Source organism: Equus caballus, chromosome 10 (assembly GCF_041296265.1).
Source record: "Equus caballus isolate H_3958 breed thoroughbred chromosome 10, TB-T2T, whole genome shotgun sequence".
Classification (NCBI taxonomy): Eukaryota; Metazoa; Chordata; class Mammalia; order Perissodactyla; family Equidae; genus Equus; species Equus caballus.
Window position 1 is genome coordinate 62,926,721 of NC_091693.1, and position 23,365 is coordinate 62,950,085.

The 23,365-nt window shown below is 39.2% G+C and overlaps 1 protein-coding gene across 1 annotated transcript; it reads right to left on the reverse strand.

The window, feature by feature from the left end:
- Window positions 1-1,042: 1,042 nt before the first annotated feature.
- Window positions 1,043-19,603, reverse strand: POPDC3 (popeye domain containing 3). The gene is made up of 4 exons (XM_023650864.2): window positions 19,446-19,603; window positions 3,809-4,543; window positions 2,775-2,883; window positions 1,043-1,507 (listed from the first exon to the last, which is right to left on the reverse strand). The coding sequence occupies exons 2-4, from the start codon at window positions 4,321-4,323 to the stop codon at window positions 1,226-1,228; spliced, it is 906 nt and encodes a 301-aa protein (XP_023506632.1). The 5' UTR covers window positions 4,324-4,543; window positions 19,446-19,603; the 3' UTR covers window positions 1,043-1,225.
- Between the last annotated feature and the right edge of the window lie 3,762 nt (window positions 19,604-23,365).

The following is a 23,365-nucleotide window of genomic DNA, read 5'->3' on the forward strand; positions in this document are numbered from 1 at the left end:
ACCTGATGGAACCCCAGTACCCAGGTCAGCACCTGGAGCCATTAGCAGGTGCTCAATACACATTTGTTAAATGTATGATGATAGATCTTTCTATCAAAGAACATGGCCTATGTGTGATCTTCAGAAAATCCGTTTTCCAAAGATAGGAATCAGATCTGTGACTGAGGATCTGTCTCTTTCTTAAGCTCTTCTTTACAAAGCTGAAGGAACAGCTATAAGGCAGACTCCTGTGTTTGTGTGGTGGGAGCATTCACTAGGAGTCCCTCGCTGTCCAGTCAAACCACTCATTCTTGCCCTTTCAGCTGAGCAGGTGAAACTGAAATGCTGTGCAACACTTTTTTTCTCCCCAAAGCCCCAATACATAGTTGTACATCCTAGTTGTAAGTCCTTCTAGTTCTCCTATGTGGGACGCTGCCACAGCATGGCTTGATGAGCAGTGTGTAGGTCTGCGCCCACGATCCAAACTGGCGAACCCCGGGCCATAGAAGTGGAGTGCATGAACTCAACCACTATGCCACTGGGCCAGCCCCAATTGTGCAACATTTTTACTGCTTGCTCACAGGTATTCCTTTGACTCACTAATTATTATGTAGCTTTGTTTTCCATAAGATGCCTCTTTTTAAATATGTTACTGTAAAGATTAAGCTGATGACTTATTTGTAGCAATAAAATAGTCTTCAAGATTGGTATATTATCATCTCTTGCATTTATTCTACTTTCTAGTCATATTAAATAACTTCACACTTGAAATAAATAATTGCTGCCCACTACAACAGTACATCTTGCTTTCATCAGGGGTGCAAAAAGTGAGTTCTGGAAAGACTGATGTGGACAGTAGCAACCCACTCTCATGCCAAGAGAACTTCTGGCTGCTCCTTGAGAAGCAATGCCCAACTCAATAGGACAAGACTATAGATTTGAATAAATCTGAGGAAATATTTGAGAATGCAAAATTTCATTCTCCCAGTTCTGACGCAGATGAGGGCAAACTGCCCAGAGTTATTCATCCTCCCCCCGCATTTATTCCAATAAGAAATACAGAAAAATTTGTAAAATTTATTCACAATGCAGAAGTTGAGATGAATAAAACAGCTGGCAATGACATCTTGCCTCTGAATTTGATTTATAAAAATATTAGTAAGCTCAATTTTCTGTATTTAGCTATTTCTTTGGGGGAATGATGAAGAGAGTCTTGTTTATAATTATAAAACTTCAGACTTCAACGTCATTTATCACAATGTTGTCTGGAATTCCGAAAATGTCCTGTCAGGGGTGTTCTAGGCATTTTTGGACTTGACATTTGATAGAAGTTGGGCAACCGAATATCGTAGTGGTATCTTTTTCCTATATATATCCTGTCATTCAAGGCATAGAGTTTATCTGCAATGTCACTGCCAATTAAAACCGAAAACAGGCGAGAGATGTAACGGTGTTGAGCGAAGAGCAAATATAATTTCTTTCTCCTCCAAGACACATATCGACAATCAGTTTCTGCTGTGAGGGTTACCTAAAAAACCATAAGACCACATGTAAGCAAAGATTAGGAAGCAAGAAAAGTTCTGCCACACTTTTTTCTTTTTCCTTAAGATTGGCTCTGAGCTAACATCTGTTGCCAATCTTCCTCTTTTTTTTTCTTCTCCCCAAAGCACCCCCCCAGTACATATTTGTATATTCTAGTTGTAGGTCCTTCTAGTTCTGCTATGTGGGACACCGCCTCAGCATGGCTTGATGAGTGGTGCTAGGTCCACACCCATGGGCCGCTGAAGTGGAATGCACTGAACTTAACCACTAGACTATGGGGCCAGCCCCACTGCCACACTTTTTTTTTGCCCCCAATTTTAAATGAATTTCACTTGCTCCTTTTTTTTAGGATTAAAAAAGCCTACTGACCCACCATATATTGGAAAAACAGCAAGTCAAACTACAGAATTTATTACTATAGATATAATTTACAACATGAATAATCACAACGTTGTGCCCATCTCCAACTTATCCATTTTCTACATTCAGGGATCTATATTTTGCATTTTACTGAAGTAAGAGCCACTTGATACTGAAAACTAATAAAATTGGCTAATGTTAGAGAAGTATTTCCAAGTCAATCCCGAAGACCTGGGACATTTAGCCCTAATCCAATTTTTGTAGTACAAAATAGAATTTATTTACCTATTCTGAATATGTATATGAATGTGTATTTGTATACACACACGTGTGTTACAAGTGTTAATCATAAGAAAACCGTATACCATAATAGACAGAACCTACTGAAATGATTATATTTCAAAACTACCAGACTTGGCAGCAGAGTAGTGACAGGAAGTTTAGCATTTTGTTGCTAGAAAACAAGTGAAATCCATCAGGATTAAAAATTTTAAAAAATCACTTAATTTGTAATAAAGGGTAGATTTGTCATTCTCAGTGATTTTCTAAACTGTCACAGTGGCAGTGTTTAGTTTACAGTCAAATCTCAATTAATTATATTTTAATTCTCATATATGCAGTTAAGCAAAGGAAAATTTAAGAATATTTATCACGGACTCTTTTATCTCATATATAATAATCATTCTTCTCCTTGTTGCTGGACCTGTATAAAGTGAGATTAATGAGCAAGAGTCAAATGGCACTGGAAGCGATGCATGCTGCAAAGTACTTCCCGAGTTATGTATAAATGATTCCTCCATCATCTGCTCTTATGTTTGTCTGCCTGCTTTTAAACAAACCTCGCTTATCTGTGTGGAAGAAGCAGTGTGCACTGTGTGGTCGTTATCCCTTACCTGAAAAAGGCCTTCCTCTGTGGGTCTCAGTGAGTCCCACTCAGGAGAATCCAGGAACTGGAAGGGGAAAATGTAATGCAGAAACTCGCCATCAACTGTCACTCTGATCCTACCCAAACACAAAGAACATCATTTATCAGGGAAAGAGAAGGCCAGCACAAAACTGGGGGCAAGGGGTGAGAGCAGTATTTTAGATCTCTGATGACCTTTCTGGCTTTTAAACTTTTAAAGGGCAAAATATTAAATTCATACATTACAATGAGTGACAAAATCTCCTATAATATTCATGTACTGATGTTCTTCACACAGTTAGGATTCTAGAAGACTGGGTGAAATTCATCAGAAAATTCATCAAGCTATACACTGATGACATGCGCCCATTTATGCGTGTGTATTATACTTCAATAAAAAGTCTCAGTGCACTCAGTCAGATTTTAAATTAAGTAAGAGAACATGGAAGAACTGTAAATATCTCCGTAAACTTTTAACCTTTTAAAAACATAAACACATTATTGTTTCCTCCCCCAAACTTTCTGTTTGCAATGTGTATATCTATATCTGCACCTATATATAAATGAGGTACAACCTCCCCCCACTAGCAAGTGAGCAATCGCTAGAATTTGCTGAAAAAACTTTTTCACTATAAAGTTTAAATGTTCTCTATTACATAAAAGAAAGCCCTATCAGAGTCTGTTTAAAATACTTTGCATGCCAATGTAAGTATTCTATTAATTCAAGCTGACGTCATCCTCTTCTTGACTCTCAGTGATTAGCATGTCCAGACAAACCAATTCATACATTTGATTTCTAAGAAAAAATATTAAAGCTCTAGATTATATCTTGCTTCAGGTAAACAATATCAGGTGCCCTAAATGCCTGTGTTCCATGAGTCACGTGTCAAGGGCTTTCTCATGCCTCAGGGTGCTAAATGCTGCCCAGGACTATCCTACGCCACGATAGAAAAAGGTAGCACAAAGAAACACAAGCTAATAACTCAGAGAGAGGAAAGACATGTAAGCACCAAGAGTACACACCTTCCTGAAACAAGCAGGGAGAGTTTATCAATGGAGGTTTTCCCTTGCATGGCATAACAGTGCTCCTTTTCCAAAGTAACCACTTCAGAGCTCAGAGCAATTGTTCTGAAGACGGGCAAAGAGGTCCCCAGAGGCTGGAAAATGGAGCTGTACAATAGCTGGAATTCTCGGGCAAAGGTTATGCTGCGAACTTGATATGCAATATGAACAAACTGCATGAAGCAGATGACAAACAGTACAAAATTCCAGGAAAATATGTCAGCTGCACAGACATCTACCCAAGCCCAGACAGCGGAGCAGAGAAAACCCAAGCCCAGCAAACTGAAGACGTAAAGGAGGCCGAAGAATCCACTGCCACCCATAAAACCTACGACAAATAAAATACTGGCAAGATGATAAATGGCTCCTTCAGCCTCTTGCTTCCAGGTGGTGCAGACTGGGTGTTCATCTATTAGGTTCTTCCATAAAGTTGAATTTCTCTCCATGGCCAGACCACTGCGTGGTTCACTTTCCATTGATGTGAGATGATACTGAAGCAAGTAATTAAGTCCTTTGCTTTTCCATCATCAGAGTTTCGCTAAGTCTTCACAAAACCAGAGATAGCCTGGACGCTGGAGTTGTGGTGATTATGGATTTGCTGTGTACTGATCCTGAAAAACTAAGAATCCCATGCTAGCTTCTTTAAGTTCATCTGGGTTCCTGGTTCAGTTCTAGTCGACAAATATTTTGTGGTTCCTGTGCAAGAAAAAATAGAAAGGGTCTAATTAAACAAGGAGAATTGAGAGGTATTTTAATGAATCACTAGCATTACTTAATCAAGTTGACAGCCTATTTTCTATGAAGTCAGAATATTTTAAGCACAAATGCTGTCGCAAGTGTTAAATTTCCAAGGTTTAAAATGCACTTTTTTAGAGTTGTGCTTATTAATAATAAATTATTTACAGAAATTTTAATATTTCTTTGAATTAGCTAACTACATATTTTTCCAGAAAGCTAAGTACTATAATCAGCTAATCTCCATAACGGTAGTTCAGCATACCTCAGAATCACTTGGGACAGTGACTGGAAATGCAGGTTCACAGACTGTTTCTAGACATATTAACTCAGAGTCTCTGAGGGTGGGGCCTATGTGTTGGTATTTTGAACAAGCTTCCCAAGTGATTTTGATATGTCAATTGATGGCCTTCCATGGCCCACCCTTTAAGAGATACTGTTTGACAATATATTATTCACTCTTTACAAATGAATTCAAGGCTCAGAGAGGCCAAGTAATTCATCCCAGGCCACACAGTAGTTGGTGGCAGAGCAGACTTTCAGCACTTGAGCCTATAAAGCTGGATTCAATCACGTGACCTCTCGTGAAATATTTTAAACTGGGCATTATAAGGAGCCCTGATGAATCAATAAACATAGGAAACACATAATTAGGAGTCAGATTTTAAGAGCACATAGTAGACTGTGAAATGCTTAATAAATTACATCAAAATTATTTGAGAAATATAAATTCAGTTCTACTTTACTATATTAGAGCCTATTTCAGGTTGGAGGTTGCATCCTTATAACGAAACCAATAATATTAAGATTCCTGCTACTTACACATTTATTTACCAGATGGTCAAAAATGTTACTGACTTGTTCCTCTGCACATACATTCTCTACCCTTTCAGCCATATGGGAAAAATGCTAATAAGTGATCTGACTCAGGAGAGATTTAACCATGATGACAGAGCTGCAGGATATGTATCATTTACCACCAGGTTTCTTAACAATAAATGGTTTCCATGTGAAGCATTCAGTAGACTGATTTTTTAAAGTCATAATAACATTCAAAAGCCTTGAACTTGTGTGCTATATTTAGTGTTTTTATTTTTGAGATGGATTATTTCCAGAACACCTGTTAATAAAATATCAGATATCACAGATCTGGTCTCCTAGAAAAAAAATACACATATGGAGGTGAAAATGACTTAGGTGAAGTTAAAAAGGGAAGAGCGTAATCACCAACAGAACTAGAAGTGGAAATAAAGGAGCTGCTGTCGTTGAAGTTCCTGGTTCTTCATCTTGGATAGTGATTCTTTTCTCAGCAAGTAATGACTTCAAGAACACCACCAGGTGAGTCATTAAAAAAACAGTAACACAGACCCCTAACTTACAGTCATATTGTTGTTTTTACTTAAGCTGCTTTCAAATGCACTTTAAACATTCTGCATCCCCCTAAGGATTGCCTCCCCCCATCACTCTGTGGACGATGAGATTGAAGGCAGACCAGCCCCCGGAACATGTTTACTTTTTCCTCTTAAACAAAACACAAAACTATATATATACTCCTGGATGTTCACAACAAAGAAAAAATTTTTAAAAATACAATGAGTAGTGAGAACTGCAAAATACCAGCCTGCAAATGTCAGTCTCCCTGCTGTTTTACTTTTAAAACTAGGATATTTGAAACAACAACAAAACACTAGGATATTTTAATCAATTCCTCAGGATACCGAACACAGCCATTAAAGCCAATATTCAAAAGCACTGCTAGCAGAGCTCTGAACTTTGGTTTGAACTTCCTTAAAATTTATAATTCTCCACTCAATGTTAAAATGAAGCTAAGAGAGAAAGGCCATATAAAAATGTTGGTAGCAATTCAGACGGAGCTTATGGGAATCTTGTCCCCTTAACATCGTGACTTGAGAGAGATGGTGGGTTACTTAAGTTCCAGCAGTGTGACCAGTTATGATTATAAGAGGAAATGTGTGGGCTGGCCCCGTGGCCAAGTGGTTAAGTTCGCGCACTTCACTTTGGGGGCCCAGGGTTTCACCAGTTTGGATCCTGGGCACGGACCTAGCACTGCTGCTCATCAAGCTATGTTGAGGCGGCATCCCACATAGCAGAACCAGGGGCACTCACAACTAGAATATACAACTATGTACTGGGGGTGGGGGGTGGGGGTTGGGGAGGAGAAGAAGAATAAAAAAAGATTGGCAACAGATGTTAGCTCAGGGCCAATTAAAAAAAAAATAAGAGGAACAGAAGCCTCTTCCGGTTGGCTTCTGTTTCAATAAGCTGCTACTCAACCATCTTCCTATCCTTGATACTGTATCACTCAACACAGCGTGCTGACTTGCCCTGATTAAATTACTCCACACCCAGCCTTTCTCCACTTGGTGTGTTTTTATTCAGTCACCAAAACAGATGTACTTTATTAGAAAGGGAAGGACTGACAGGGGCAGGTGATGAGCATGAGTGTTCCTCTGATACGTGCCAGCACCACTATATGAATGTTGAATATGATTCATCAACCAGCTGCTGCTTTAAAGGCCTGGAGGCCTTAAGTCATGTTTTGGGGTAAATAAATGCTGAGATGCCAAAGTGGCACAATGGATTTCTTAAGCAATAAAGGTGATCTTCCCTGCAAAAGAAGTTAGCATACAGAGATACAAATGAGGGAGACAAAATTAAGTGCACATAAACACAATAATTCAAGCTCACTGCTTTTTCCTCTTTAAATTTTAAGACCCTGAGCTCTAAAGGAATAAGAAAATGTAAAGGAAGGTCCAAGGATGCACAATGAAATGTGATAGAAACTTGGTGGCAAACTGATGAGGGTTAGCTCAGAAACTGCATTTATCTGTTCGGAACTTGTACATTTATTATGTCATTGCATCACATTTATTTCCATGAGGGAGGCAGAATCTAAATCATGCCCAGCTTACAAATGAGAGAAGCAGGCTACAAGACTGGTTGAGTGACTTGCTTCAGGTAAAAGTGGCAGTAAGTCGCAGCAGTCGGGTGGAAGCTCAAGGCCCCCTCCGCTCAGCTTCATGCCCTCTCCAGCAGGCAATGCCGCCTTTCAAGGCTGTGAATCTGATATTAACGTGTTGGGAGACAGTGGGATATTCTGCCAGGAGTGGTCTGCCAAGAAAATAATAATCCTAACAGTGGATATTTAAGACCTGCTATATCCGCTTGTACTGCTCAATCCATAATGCTTAGAATACTGCCAGGGACATAGACAGCCACTCATGAAATAATTTGCTGTATTACTGGTCAACATTGACTGAGTTCCTCTCCTAGATGCCAAAATCCTTAAGGAGCAAAGACAAATGTTTTTATATTTCTGACCCTGGCACTCAATGAATGTTGACTGAATACATTGGTAGAGAAGTACAAACACTCTCCCTTCTCCATTCCCACTCTCTATCCAATTTAACAGCTATTCTAACACCTTCTGTCACCTAGGGGAACAGAAGTGGGGATGATCTCAACATCCAAGACAGTTCAGTACAAAGACACTAAAGAGTAGGGGCATCACTTATTGAAATGTCTCGCACAACTCCAAATTCATAGGGGAATTTTGTCTTCTTAAAAGATGAGTTCCTCAAGAGCAGTTGAATTCCTGATCTGATTAAAAACAACTACTCTGGGAGCTTGTGGTATTGAGTTAGTTTTGGTTGCTAGGCAACCCAGAAGCTCAAAATTCCATCAATATTCTGCTCATTAATTGGAATCAGATCCTAACTTTGGTATGTGTTCCATATGCGAAATAATCATTTACTTAGAGCTGTTTTCTTTACTTATCCTCAGGGAGGTACATTTACTCAGCAACTACATGCCAGACACATTTAAAAAACTATCTCATATAATGTTCACAACAACCCCATAAGGAAGGTACTATTATCTCTATCTTACAAATGAGAAAATCAAACCCCAGAGAAGGTAAGTAAATTATTCAAGGTCACACCACTAATATTGGAACTAAGATTCTATCCAGGCTGACTGACTCTGAAGCTCACAGTCTAAACCACATCATTCTGCTTCCACAGTACCAGGTTTCAGAAAATGTAGGCTTTAGTTTCCTCTCTGCTACTTAGATGAACTCAGGCATGTTTATACATCAGTAAAACAGAGGTAATACCACCTATTCTGTCTACTTTAAAGGGTGCTAGGACAAGAGAAGAAGAAAGGAACAGAGAAGAACTACTAAAACACCCAGAAGAAAAGTAACAAAATGGCAATAAATACATATTTATCAATAGCGACTTTAAATGTCAATGGACTAAATGCTCTAATCAAAAAGCACAGTTTAGCTAACTTGATAAAAAACAAGACCCATACATATGCTGCATACAAGAGACACACTTCAGATCTAAAGACATTCACAAATTGAAAGTGAAAGGATGGAAAAAGATACTCCATGCAAATGGCAAAGAAAAGAAAGCTGGGGTAGCAATACTTATGTCAGACAGAATAGACTTTAAAACAAAAACTGTAACAAGAGACAAAGAAGGGCACAACATAATGATAAAGGGAACACTCCAACAAGAGGATATAACACTTGTAAATATCTATGTACCCAACATAGGATCACTTAAATATATAAAGCAATTATTAACAGATAAAAAAGGAGAAATAGATTATAACACAATAACAGTAGGGGACTTTAACAATCCACTTACAACAGTGGATAGATCATCCAAACAGAAGATCAATGAGGAAACATTGGCCTTAAATGACACATTAGACCAGATGGACTTAGTAGATATATATAGAGCATTCCATGCAAAAACCACAGAATACACAATCTTTTCAAATGCTCACATAATATTCTCAAGGATTGATCACATATTAGGCCACAAAACAAGTCTCAATAAATTTAAGAAGACTCAAATAATACCAAGCATCTTTTCTGACCATGAAGTTATGAAACTTGAAATCAACTACAGGAATAAAATCAGAAAAGCCACAAATATGTGGAGATTAAACAAAATGCTACTGAACAATGATTGGGTCAATGAAGAAATCAAAGGATAAATAAACAAATACTTGGAGACAAATTAAAATGAAAATATGACATGCCAAAATCTATGGGATACAGCAAAAGCTGCCAAGAGGGAAGTTTATAGCAATTCAGGCCTACCTCAACAAATGAGAAAAATCCCAAATAAACAATCTAACAGTGCACCTAAAGGAACTGGAAAAAGAAGAACAAACAAAGCCCAAAATCAGTAGAAGGAAGGAAATAATAAAAATCAGAGCAGAAATAAATGAAACAGAGACTAAAAAAACACTAGAAAAAAATCAATGAAACCAAGAGGTGGTTCTTTGAAAAGATAAATAATTGACAAACCTTTAGCTAGACTCACCAAGAGAAAAAGAGAGAAGGCTCAAATAAGTAAAATCAGAAATGAAAGAAGAAAAATTATAACAGACACCTCAGAAACACAAAAGGTTATAAGAGAATACTATGAAAAGCTATACACCAACAAATTTGATAATCTGTAAGAAATGGATAAATTCTTAGACTCACACAACCTTCTAAAACTGAATCAAGAAGAAATAGAGAATTTGAATAGACCAATCACCAGTAAGGAGATCAAAACAGTAATCAAAAACCTTCCCCAAAATAAAAGCCCAGCACCAGACAGCTTCCCTGGTGAATTTTACCAAACATTCAAAGAAGACTTAATACCTATCCTTATCAAACTCTTCCAAAAAATTGAAGAGAGGGAAGCTTCCTAACTCATTCTATGAAGCCAACATTATCCTGATACCAAAACTAGATAAGGACAACACAAAAAAAGAAAATTACATGCCAATATCACCAATAAACATTGATGCAAAAATCCTCAACAAAATACTAGCAAATCAAACACAATAATACAATAAAAAGATCATACACCATGATCAAATGGGATTTATTCCAGGGATGGTTCACCATCGACAAATCAGTCAATGTGATACACCACATTAACAAAATGAAGAATAAAAATCACATGATCATCTCAATAGCAGAGAAAGCACTGACAAAATACAGCATCAATTTATGATAAAAACTCTAAATAAAATGGGTACAGAAGGAAAATACCTCAATGTAATAAAGGCCATATAGGACAAACCCACAGCTAACATCATTCTCAATGGAGAAAAACTGAAAGCTATCCCTCTAAGAACAGGAACCAGACAAGGATGCCCATTTTCACCATTCTTATTTAACATAGTATTGGAAGTCCTAGCCAGAGCAATCAGGCAAGAAAAAGAAATAAAGGGGATCCAAATTGGAAAGGAAGAAGTGAAACTGTCACTATCTGCAGATGACATGATTTTATATATAGAAAACCCTAAAGAATCCACTAAAAAACTTTTAAAAATAATAAATGAATACAGTCAAGTTGCAGGATACAAAACCAACATAGAAAAATCAGTTGCGTTTCTATACACTAACAGTGAAGAGGCAGAAAGAAAAACTTAAGAATACAGTCCCATTTACAATTGCAACAAAAAGAATAAAATACCTAGGAACAAACTTAACCAAAGAGGTGAAAGATTTGTACACCAAAAGCTATCAAACATTGTTGAAAGAAACTGAAAAAGACACAAAGAAATGGAAAGATATTCCACGCTCTTGGATTGGAAGAATTAACATAGTTAAAATGTCCATACTTCCTAAAGGAATCTATAGATTCAATGCAATCCCTATCAAAGTTCCAACAACATTTTTCAGAGAAATAGAACAAAGAATCCTAAAATTTATATGGAACAACAAAAGACCCCAAATAGCCAAAGCAATCCTGAGAAAAAAAGAACAAAGCTGGAGGTATCACACACTCTGATTTCAAAATATGGTACAAAGCTATAGTAATCAAAACAGCATGGTACTGGCACAAACACAGATACATGGATCAATGAAACAGAATCGAGAGCGCAGAAATAAACCCACACATACAGTGACAACTAATTTTCAACAAGGGAGCCAAGAACATACAATCGAGTAAAGAGAGTTTCTTCAATGAACGGTGTTGGGAAAAGTGGACAGCCACATGCAAAAGAATAAAAGTAGACCATTATCTTACACCATGCACAAAAATCAACTAAAGATGGATTAAAGACTTGAATGTAAGATCTGAAACCATGAAACTTCTTGAAGAAAACATAGCAGTACGCTCTTCAACCTTGGTCTTAGCAGCATTTTTTCAAATATCACATCTGACCGGGCGAGGGAAACAACAGAAAAAAATAAACAGATGGGACTACCTCAACCTAAAAAGCTTCTGCACAGGAAAGGAAACCATCAACAAAATGAAAAGACAACCTAACAATTGGGAGAAGATATTTGCAAACCATCTATCAGATAAAGGGTTAATATTCAAAATATACAAAGAACTCATACATCTCAACAACAAAAAAGCTAACCACCCAATTGAAAAATGGGCAAAAGATCTGAACAGAGATTTCTCCAAAGAAGATATACAGATGCTCAACAGACACATGAAAAGATGTTCAATGTCATTAACTATCAGGGAAATGCAAATCAAAACTACAATGAGATACCACCTCACTCCCATCACAATGGCTATAATTAACAAAACAGGAAATAATAAGTGTTGGAGAGGATGTGGAAAGAAGGGAACCGTCATACACTGCTGGTGGGAGCACGAACTGGTGCAGCCACTATGGAAAACAATAAGGAGTTTCCTCAGAAAATTAAGAATAGATCTACCATATTATCTAGCTATTCCACTGCGTGGGTTGACAAGCGGTGCCAGGTCTGCACCCGGGATCCGAGCCTGCGAAGCCCAGGCTGCTGAAGCAGAGTGCGTGAACTTAACCACTATGCCACCAGGCCAGCCCCCATTTCTTCTTATTTTTTAATGTTGCTACTAGAAAATTTAAAATTACATATGTAGTTTGCATTATATTTCTCTTGGACAGTGCTGGTCTAGAGCCTCTCAGGTAACAGAGAGAGGAAATGAAAAGACCTGGCATGATGCTGTGCAAACAGTACATATGTATAACGTATAAGTGTATAAATGTGGAAGAACTATCTAAGATTAAGAACAGAGAGTTGATATAAATGTAAATGATACTGGCTGCAATATTCATATGCTACAGTCATTCAGATGTTATCCAAGGCATAGATGTCACCATCTGGTTTGTGCCTATATAGGTGGCCAACTCCACTATAGTTCTTGGCCCCTTTATCCTACCCAGGAAGGCAAGATTTTTCCATTTGCTTTAGGAGAATTCCACTTTCCCAAGAAATTACAATACATGATTTTATTTTTCCATTTCATCTTCCGATGATACCTCATGGAATACACTGGAAATCCCAGACACATCATCCCGTAAATTTTGTACTGAAGATTGGATTGTGGCCTTCTGGATTCCAGAGGGTCCACACTAGCCTTTGTTTTCACATAACACATGAGTCTCTTCATGCACCACCAGGCTCCTAGGCTGGAGTATGCCTTTGACCTTCCATCACCAATGAGAGCGTGGCTTTTCTTGAGACTTGAGGAAATTAGAGAACATGCCCACAGGCTGTGACGGTCTTCTCTGATTCTCATGTCTCAGCTAAAGTCACATTTGATTATCTCCAGCCATGTTTGATTTCTCACTTTATCACATACTGTGGTAGGCAGAATTCTAAGATGGCCCCCAAGATTCCTGCTGGTGCACATGCCCTATAATCCCCTCTCCTTGAGTGTGGGCAGAACCTGTGAATGGGATAGGATGGATGCTCCACATTATAGTCACTTCTGTGATTATGTTAAGTTATATAAGACTCCACTGTAGGACTGGAGAGGGACTGGAAATTAGAGAGACATGTTCCTACTGGCCCGGAAGAAAGCAAACACCATGTTGTTAACTGCCTGTGGAGGCCACAAGGCAAGAAAATGCTGGTGCCTCTCTGAGCTGAAAGAAGTCCCCAAACAATAGTTACCAAGATCACAGGGACCTCAGTCCTACAACCTCAAGGAGTCGAATTCTTCCAACCACCTGAAAAGCTTGGAAGAGGACCCTGGACTCTAAATGAGGAGTGCAGTGTGACTGGCACCTGGATTGCAGGCTTGTGAGGCCCTGAGTAGTTTAGCCATGCCTGGACTCCTGACCCACAAAAACTGTGAGATAATACATTTTTGTTGTTTTAAGCCACTAGGTTTGTGGTAATTTGTTACAAAGCAATAGAAAATGAATACAAACACGCACGTGCAATTATGAGTATTCACTATCTATGAGGCTTTTCATCTATCTTTTATGATAGACTTGGGATACAGGTCTATGGAACAGAAGATGCTCACTCCTTGCTAGATTTAAATCAGGAAAATCAGACAAGAACGGTTCTTCAATAGTATCTGGAAAACAAGATGCTATGAGAGACCCTGGGAATTACATTTAATTCACTGTGGTTCCAAGCACCACTTCAGAGGTTTTCCTTTCATGGAGTCAGGTGGCCCCAACACTGTCAAGCATTTGGACACACGTGCAAATTGCAGAATAGTTATGCCATTCATATCTCCAAAATTCCTGCAATACTACGTATCCTGGGCTGACTTTCAGCTCAGTCAGTTCTCTGTGAAATTGAGCCATAGGTATACAGCAAATACTTGATGTTTCAAACACATCCAGAGATGGACCCTCAAAAGACAGCCCATAGAGACTGAAAACAAATAGCTCTGTAATTCTTCTACTTGTGTGACTCCACGAAGACCAGATGAGGTGAGCAATGGGAAATTATTGCAATATCTAGTTGCCATCTTCATAATCCTCATATACTCCTACTACCACCACTACTACTACCAGCATCTAACATTTACTGAGCATTTACTTACTAAGTGCCAGGCATATTTCTAAGAACCTTGAAATACTGTCATTTAATCCCCACAACTTTTTGAAGTAGATAGTTTTATTGTCCCCATTTTACAGATGAGAAAACTGAGGTACAGGGAAGTTAAGTATGTTGCCTGAGGACACACAAATAGAGCCCAGCTTCACTCCTAGGCAGGCAGATGCAAGTGTCTGCTCTCTCAACCGCCATGACATACTGCTTCATGTTCTCTATGAATCTAAATATCTGGACTTAAGGGAACAAATCAACATTCTTGATCTCTCCCTTCAGTTCTAGGTTCAATGAATTTATAAGTCTTCTTGAGAAATTACAATTTTTCAAGCAACAGAGGGATAGGAGGGTGGGTCCTATGTTGAATCACTCAGCGCCCCACAATTCTTGATTGGAAGAAACAGCAGTAAACTTCTCCTTTTCAAGCTTGTCATTTGATTGTTTAAATAAACAATCCCCATGCTCTGTTTCACGTTCTTCTGACTTCTCCATATCCTGGAAATGGTTAAAGGCACAAGCAGGAAACCATTCACTTTTTGTTGTTAGGAAGATTGGCCCTGAGCTAACATCTGTGCCAATCTTCCTCTATTTTATGTGGGATGCTGCCACAGTATGGCTTGACAAGTGGTGCTAGGTCTGTGCCTGGGATCCGAACCTGTGAACCCCAGGCTGCCAAAGCAGAGTGAGTGAACTAACCACTTTGCCACTGGGTCAGCCCTGGAGCCATTCACTTTTGATGGGCTGCCATTATGTCATGGAGTAGGTTCACCAGAGATTCCTGATGAAAGATGCAAGAGAAGCTGGATCCGTGGATACATTATGTAGTCTTCTCTTGATAGGAATCAAAGACAGACACATTTGCCTCTCCTCCAGGTGACATAAATGCAGCAAATGTACTCCCTTTTCCTACGTTTATTTAGTTCAGGTTCTTATGTTCGTTTCTGGCAAACATGTCTAACAAGTTCATGTGTGCTAGCTAATTGGCTATCATCTTTTCTTTTTTGTTTTTTTCTGGCTAAATAAGCAGGTGGTCCACACACCAGGGTCAGCAATGTTTGAAACCACCAAACCAGCCACTACTAGCAGGAGAAGGAGCCCATCTCCGGGGCGTGGGGATTCTCTTTCTAGGTGTTCCTATAGAGATAGAGCTTTCTCTTGGATTGGGAGAAAGACTGTTCACTGTTTGGTTCTCAATCCACATGCTCAACAATCTTTCCATTTCTTCTATTTCTTTCAGCCTTCTTATTATTGACCTTGCAGTACTAGAAGTTATTCTAGCCATTGAGGTCTCTTATTTTGCTGGTGCTGCGTGTCATGATCTGCAATGCGGATTATTCCCTATTCCTGCTAGTCAGGAAACGCCACATGTTCTCTTGATTCTTTCAATGTGTTTGATTATCTCAAGTTTCTCTTCAATATTAAAGCTTTCCTCTGCATGTACTATTTGGCATTTTTCAATCAAGATGCTTAGACATGTGTGAGATGTTGAATGTGTGTTTTTATATAGAAAGGTTCACAAGTGTGTAAGAACAGCAGAACACAATCTTGTAGGCTAACATGCGGTGAACCAAGGTGGATGTTTGAGAAGTGTGTGTGTTTTGTGTTTTGTGCATTCTTACATGGCTAAGGTCAGCTGGTTGCGGCTCAATGTGTTCACTTGGTGTTTCTGGCTGGGTTAGTCATGCATAAGCAAGCGCAAGATTCACATTATGCTCAAATTATTCCCTGATAGATCAATTGCATTGGAATGATACTTGTTTGCAAAAGAAGCATTATAGCATAATTGGCTGTATCATTAAGTTTCAGATGGTCAGTAAAATATTATTAATATTTGCAATAATGCAATAAATCCCTGCCCTCATGGAGCTTGCATTTTAGTGAAATTCAAATGTTGACACTAAGCCTAGTTTTAAATTATGAGATCTATTTTAAATAGCTAAAAATACGTCTTATCTGCAAAGGAACGTAAGCTACTTAAAACATTTAAAGTCAGTTGTTGCATACTAAATCTTTTAAGAAATGCTACATTTTATAAGACAGTCTAAAGTCTTAAAATCAGAATGCAAATAAGCCTGTTTTTTAGAACTTCCATCAAAGACCAAAAACAAAAAAAGACAAAGAAACCCCAAACATTATATGTGTCACCGGAGTAGCATACTATATAGTAATGTGTCAGTATCCTTCTATTTATATGAATGCAAAGAAAGACATACAGAATGATTTTCACTTAATGTTAAGGGTAGTTATTATTTCTAGATGGTGGGATACAACTTTTACTTTCTTCTTTGTATATACCTGTATTGTTTGCATTCTTTATAATAGTTTTATAAAACAATAAGGTGATTTTACATTAATTTGAAAAACTTTAAGTACAAAAATTTCAAAGAATATAATAAAAACCCATGAACCCAACAACCAGAATTAACAAACATCAACACTGTCATCTTTTTGGATCTTCTTCATAATAAAAAAATTCCACAAAAAACTGAAGATCACCATGGCTTGTTCTCTGGTACCATTCCTTACCCACTTGTTCCCTGTATATAACTGTGTTTATCCTTGGAGTCCATATTGAATTTCAAAAATGCAATTTAAAATCAAATGCTAGATTAGAAATATCTGTTTTTTTCAGCTTCACACAAATTTTTTTCTGATGGATAATTTTAAACACACAAAAACAAAAAATAGTATATAATAAATCCCCCATCCAGCCATTACCCAGATTTAACAATTATCAAGATTTTGCCACACAGTGCTTTTAAAATTAAAAGCAAAAACTGTAACCTCCTGTTCATCCTATGGTTTGTTCAGTCAATAAGCAAACACCTACCAAGCAAGATGGGGAACTAAGATTAGCTGTGTTCTTACTATGTGCCAGGCACTCGGTCTTCCATATATTGACCCATTTCGGAGTCACAGCAACTCTGCAACCTAAATAGTATTATCAGCATTGTTCAGGGTGGAAAATGAGGCTGAGAGAGATGAAGATTCTTCCATAGGCTCAGCCAGCTGCTTGTCCTTCTAGAATTTAACTCCCTCCTCCCAATTTCAGAGTGTGTGCGAGAGTCACTAGAGATTATCCTTCTGTTGAAGAACACAAAATGAGAAGGTGTCACTTTGGGTCTATGTGAATTAATCCCCGAATGCTCTGGGTTGGAAGAGGATCCAGCATTGTTAATGGGACTTTGTCAGCAATTTTTGGTTCTTTATTTAATTTAGAAAATACCTGTTGTAACTTTCACTTTAAGACATTTTCCTATAACTACTTAGATAAAAGAAACATTTTCCTTAAAAAAAGAATCTAATTAATGATTCAATATACTCTTCCATTAATTGGAGGTGAATTCTTACTTACTCTCTATAGCTCATAATCCCAGCTGACCAACAGCCATAATTACAGAAAACGATTTCAATTACAATTTGCAGGCTTGCAAATCTACCGTGGATATTTTCCAAAGCAATTTTGAAACTTCTTGCCTGCCACGTTGCTTATGTGTTGTTATACTCATATACTACAGCAAATGCTTCATAACCATTCTTGGGCTTTCCCGGAGACTGTTTGAAAATAAACAGGTGTGAATGCTCCAGTGTGTCAACCCTATTAGTCAGTTTTGTGGTAAGAAATATCAGATTTTGGTTTCCCATGACACATTTTTATTTACTAGCATAGAATGTCACCATTTAGAAGCACAGGATGTACAATGATTCAGCTGTTTTGAGAGACTAATAAAATTAAAGAAACTCAACTATCAAATGTCTCCCAGTTTAAATGTATAAAATTTTAGTACAGATAATATCTTACTCTAGATTTCAATTAATATTTGTATTCCAAATTCTTCAAAAGACAAACAGTGTCTCAGGGAAGCAAAGAGCCTTGAGGATCACCTGGGATCAGCCAGACCTCTTCATTTTGCAAATGTGGACAGAGATCCAATTTGTGTTTTGTTTAATATTTTGTTTCACGTCGTTCTTGTTTGGTTTTCTATTGCCACAAAGAAGAATGCCAAGTTACTGTACTGTCACACAAGGATATGTTCACGTAACAGTCCCTGGTATTCAAAATAACAGAAAATAGCCACCAAACCTTAGTATGATCGGAGAGCAATACTTTGACTGCCATAAAACTCAATTGCAACATGCAAGCGTGCAAATTCAAAATACATAACTACAAAAGTCAGAGTAAAATGTCCCGAAGGAAGACTGCCGCATTAGAGAAGTTTAGTAAACCAAACTAAATTGTGTTCAGAAGCTTCTAATTCTACTTTTCCATTTATTATTTACATATAGAACTTTTCCACTTTTTGCAAATGTCTCCTGGCCAAAACAAAATTTTTGGCCATAACCCTATTACTAACTTTGGTTCTGTGCCTTTAATCTTTTCCTAAAATACAGACCCTCAAAATGTATGATACTTCTGGAACCGAGCTTGGTGATGAGGGAGGTAATTTAGTGGTTTCCATATTTCTTTTTCTTTTTTGGCAGGGGGATTCCCCAATTAGAGAAAGCAGGTCAGCGTGCCCTTCGACGAGGGATCTTTCTCGCGCCTCCAGCTCAGTGTGGAAACACTGACCCTGGTCAGGCCCTTTGCAGACGAGGGAAGGAAACTCCCAGCCGGGCCACGACGTCCCCAAGGTGAAACCAAAGACCGTCAGGGTCCCTTGGACCAGCTTTTCTCCTTTAAAAGTCCGGCCTTTTTCTCTGCGCTCCAAGGTGCCTGGGGCGAGAGGGTGACCCACAGAAGGTCTGGGGGAAGCTGCGCCTCGGGGACGGACGCCTCGCGTCCCCGGGCCGGCGCGCGGAGCCCGCAGCAGCCGCCGCTCAGCCCGCCCGGCCCCGGGCTCGCAGGCGGCCCGAGCGGGTTAGAGCGGCGCGGGCGTGGGCAGCGCGTGGGCCCAGGGCGCCGAGGCACGGGCGCTCCGGGGGCAGCAGCCGCGCCGGCCAAGGGGCGCCCAGCACCGCGAGGGGCGAGGGGGCGCGCAGCTCCGGGCCGGCAGGGGCCGGAGCGCCCCGGGCTCCCCTCCTTACCTGCCTTCCCGGCCCCGCGCGGAGCTCGGGCCTGGCGCCCGCGGAAGTGTCCCAGGCGAGCGCGCCGGCCCCGGCGGGCGGCTCGCGCGCTCCTCGCCGCCCGGCGCCCGTCCAGCTGCCCGCTAGGAGCGGCGCGGCGCGGCGGCGCGGGCGGGGCCGGCACGGGCGCGCGCCCCGGGCGCAGCGGGCAGGGCGGGGGCGGCGGGGCTAGGGCAGCCCCGGCCCTGTGGGCGCAGGCGGCACGGCCTCGGGTTGCTCGGTTGCTGAGAAAGCTAGTGGCCGCTGCGCACCGAAGTTTGCAAAGACGGGTTCCCCGAGGTGCACACTGCTGACGGTTAGAAAACAAACCAGGTATTCGTTGTTACACTAGGCAGACAGCGATGGAGTTGACTCCTGCAAGGAAGAGCAACTGTTTGCGCGCCTCTCACCCCCACCCCCACTCCACACACCCCATAAACAGGAGATCAATGACCAGAGGGGGGAAGGGAACATTTGAGTGCATAGGACAGAGAAAGCTTAATATTTTGAGTCAAATCAATGAACATCTAAAAAAGGGAATGGGTAAAGAGCATAGACAATCACTGAAGGAAAAATTTGAAAATACAAATGGTCAAAAAGAAAGTTTAAGTAATAAGCCAAATGCATGCAATTTAAAAGAAAAATCAAATGCATTTTTCCCCGTATGAAATTAGTGGTTTAGTTTGGTTTGGTTTCAGTGATCAAACCACACGGTGGTTGGTGAAGGATCTGTGAAACACTCAACTTAAGGATTTCCATCTCCTCCCTTCTCTCAGCGCCCTCGCTTTCATTTTATATAACTTTCCTTCCTTCCTCCCTTTCTCCCTTCTTTCTTCCCTGCTTCTTTTATCTTTTAATCCCTGTGTAGTTCTCCTTAGTTCTCTTTCTCTATATCCTTCATTTTCTTTTTATTGTAATAATTTATTATACAAGTAATACGTTAATCTAACATCATGTATTAATGTCTATTCTGTGGCATCAAACTACATTTGTCAGCTTTTTTCAGACAACAAAATAATTTAGAGCTTTTGCTCTTTCATATATATATTCATTCTTTTAAACTACTGCATAATATTATCATATTATATCACAACGTATCCATCCTCTTAAGTATTTAGATTGTTTCTAATATTTTGATATTACAAGCAAATGCTGTGTGCATGATTCCTGGGGCGCAGACGTGATGATCTCCCTATGGTAGATACCAGAAGAGGAACTCTGACTATGTCCATTTTATGTGGGGTTTTTTGTATTGAAATATAATTGACATGTTAGGTTCAGGTGTATAACATAATGATTCGATATTTGTATATATTGTGAAATGATCACCATGATAAGTCTAGTTAATAACCGTCACTATACATAGTTACAAAGATTTTTTGTGTTTGATGACAACTTTTAAGATCTCCTCTCTCAGCAACCTTCAAATATGAAATAACATGAAATTATTAATGATAGTCACCATGCTGCACATTACTCAGTATGTCCATTTTAATTTTATTAACTACTGACAAAGTGTTCTCCAAAGTGGCTGTGGCAGCTTCTACTCCCACCAGCTGTGTAGGGAGAGCTCCTTTCTGCTTCTCCTGTCTGCACAGCCCCCACTGACACTTCATATTACCCAACGTTGAAATTTTTTCTCTAGCTTTCATATTTCTTTTCTTATCCTATTCTTCCCCCGCCTCCTTTTCTCTCTTACCTCTCTCATTTTCCCTAGCTCTTGTCCTCTCTCTATTTTCCTTTACTCTTTGCTTTCCTCATCCTCTCACTATTTTTTTAATTTATAATTTTTTAATTTTTAAAATTTAACTTATAATCTGATTTATCACTTGACAAAAATCATGAAAATATCTGTATCAGCAAATATACATTTACAAAATTATTGTCCATGGCTGCTGCATATTCTATGTCACTGTCCCACCATACATTTTTTAATTGAAGTAAAATACAGATAACATAAAATTGACCATTTAAAGTATACAATTCAGTGGCATTTAGTACATTCACAATGTTGCACCACTTCTTTCAAATTCCAAAATATTTTCATCACCCCAAAAGCAATCACTCCCCAATCCTCCCTTCTCCCAGCCCCCAGCAACCACTAAGCATCTGCTTACCATCCCTATGGATTTGCCTATTCTGGATATTTCACATAAATGGAGTCATACAATATGCGACCCTGTGTATCTGGTTTATTTCACTTTGCTTAATGTCTTTGAGGTTAATCTTTCTTGTAGCGTGTATCAGGACTTCATTCCTTTTTATGGCTGAATAATGTTCCATTAAATGGGTACACCACAATTTGTTTATCCATTCACCAGTTGATGAACATTTAGATTATTTCTACCTTTTGACTTTTGTGCATAGTGCTGCTATGAACATTTGTCTATAAGTTTTTATTTGAATATCTGTTTTCAGTTCTTTTGGGTATACTTCTAGGAGAGGAATTGCTAGGTCATGTGGTAATTCTATGTTTAACTTTTTGAACACTGCCAAACTGTTTTCTATAGTACCTGCACCATTTTACATTCTCACTAGCAAAGTATGAGTGTTCCTGTTTCTCCATATCCTTGACAACACTGGGTATTTCCTGTTTTTTGGTTAAATATTGCTATCCTGGTGGGTATGAAGTGGTATCTTGTTGTTGCTTTCATTTGTCTTTCCCAATGACTAATGATGTTGAACACCTTTTCATGTGTTTCTTGGAAATTTGTATACCTTCCTTGGAGAAATGTCTATTCAAGTCCTCTGTGTATTTTTAAATTGGGTACTTTGTCTTTTCGTTGTTGAGTTGTAAGAGTTCTTTATATATTCTGGATACTGGACAACAGCTATCAGATAGATGATTTTCAACTATTTTCTCCCATTCTGTGTGTTGATTTTATTTCTTGATAGTGTCCTTTGGTGTACAAAAGTTTTTAATTTTGATGAAGTCTAATTTACATATCTTTTCTTTTGTTGCTTGTGCTTTTGGGGTCATATCTAAGAAACCATTGCCAAATCCAAGGTCATGAAGATTTACCCCTATGTTTTCTTCTAAAAGTGTTATAGTTTAACTCTTATATTTATCTTGTTGATCCACATTTTGAGTAAATTTTTGTATATATTGTAAGATAGGGGTTCAAGTTCATTCTTTTGCGTGTAGATATCCAGTTGTACCAGCGTTATTTGTTGGAGAGTATAGTCTTTTCCTGTTGAGTGGTCTTGGCACCTTTGTCAAAATCAATTGACCATATGTATGGGTTTATTTCGGGATTCTCAATTCTATTCCATTGATCTTTATGTCAGCATCACACACTGTTTTGATTACTAAGGTTTTTTTTTCTGATTTTTCCTCCTTCTCCCCAAAGCCCCCCAGTACATAGTTGTATATTCTAGTTGTGAGTGCCTCTGGCTGTGCTATGTGGGATGCCGCCTAAGCATGGCTCGATGAGCAGTGCCATGTCCGCGCCCAGGATCCAAACCAACAAAACCCCAGGTCACCAAAGCAGAGTACGCGAACTTAACCACTTGGCCATGGGGCCAGCCCCCTCTGGTAAGTTTTGAAATCAGGAAGTGTGAGTCTTCCAACTTTTTCTTTTCTTTTCTTTTTTTTGGTGAGGAAGCTTGGCCCTGAGCTAACACCTGTTGCCAATCTTCTTTTTTTTTTTCTCCTCAAATCCCCAGTATGTAGCTGTATATCCTAGTTGAAGTTCATTCTAGTTCTTCTGTGTGGGATGCCACCACACCATGGCTTGATGAGCAGCATGTAGGTAGGTCTACGCCCAGGGTCTGAACTGGTGAACCCCTGGCCACCGAAGCAGAGTGTGCAAACTTAACCTCTTGGCCATGGGGCTGGCTCCCTTGTTTTTCTTTTTGCAAGTTTGTTTTGGCTATTTGGGCTCCCTTGGAATTCCGTATGA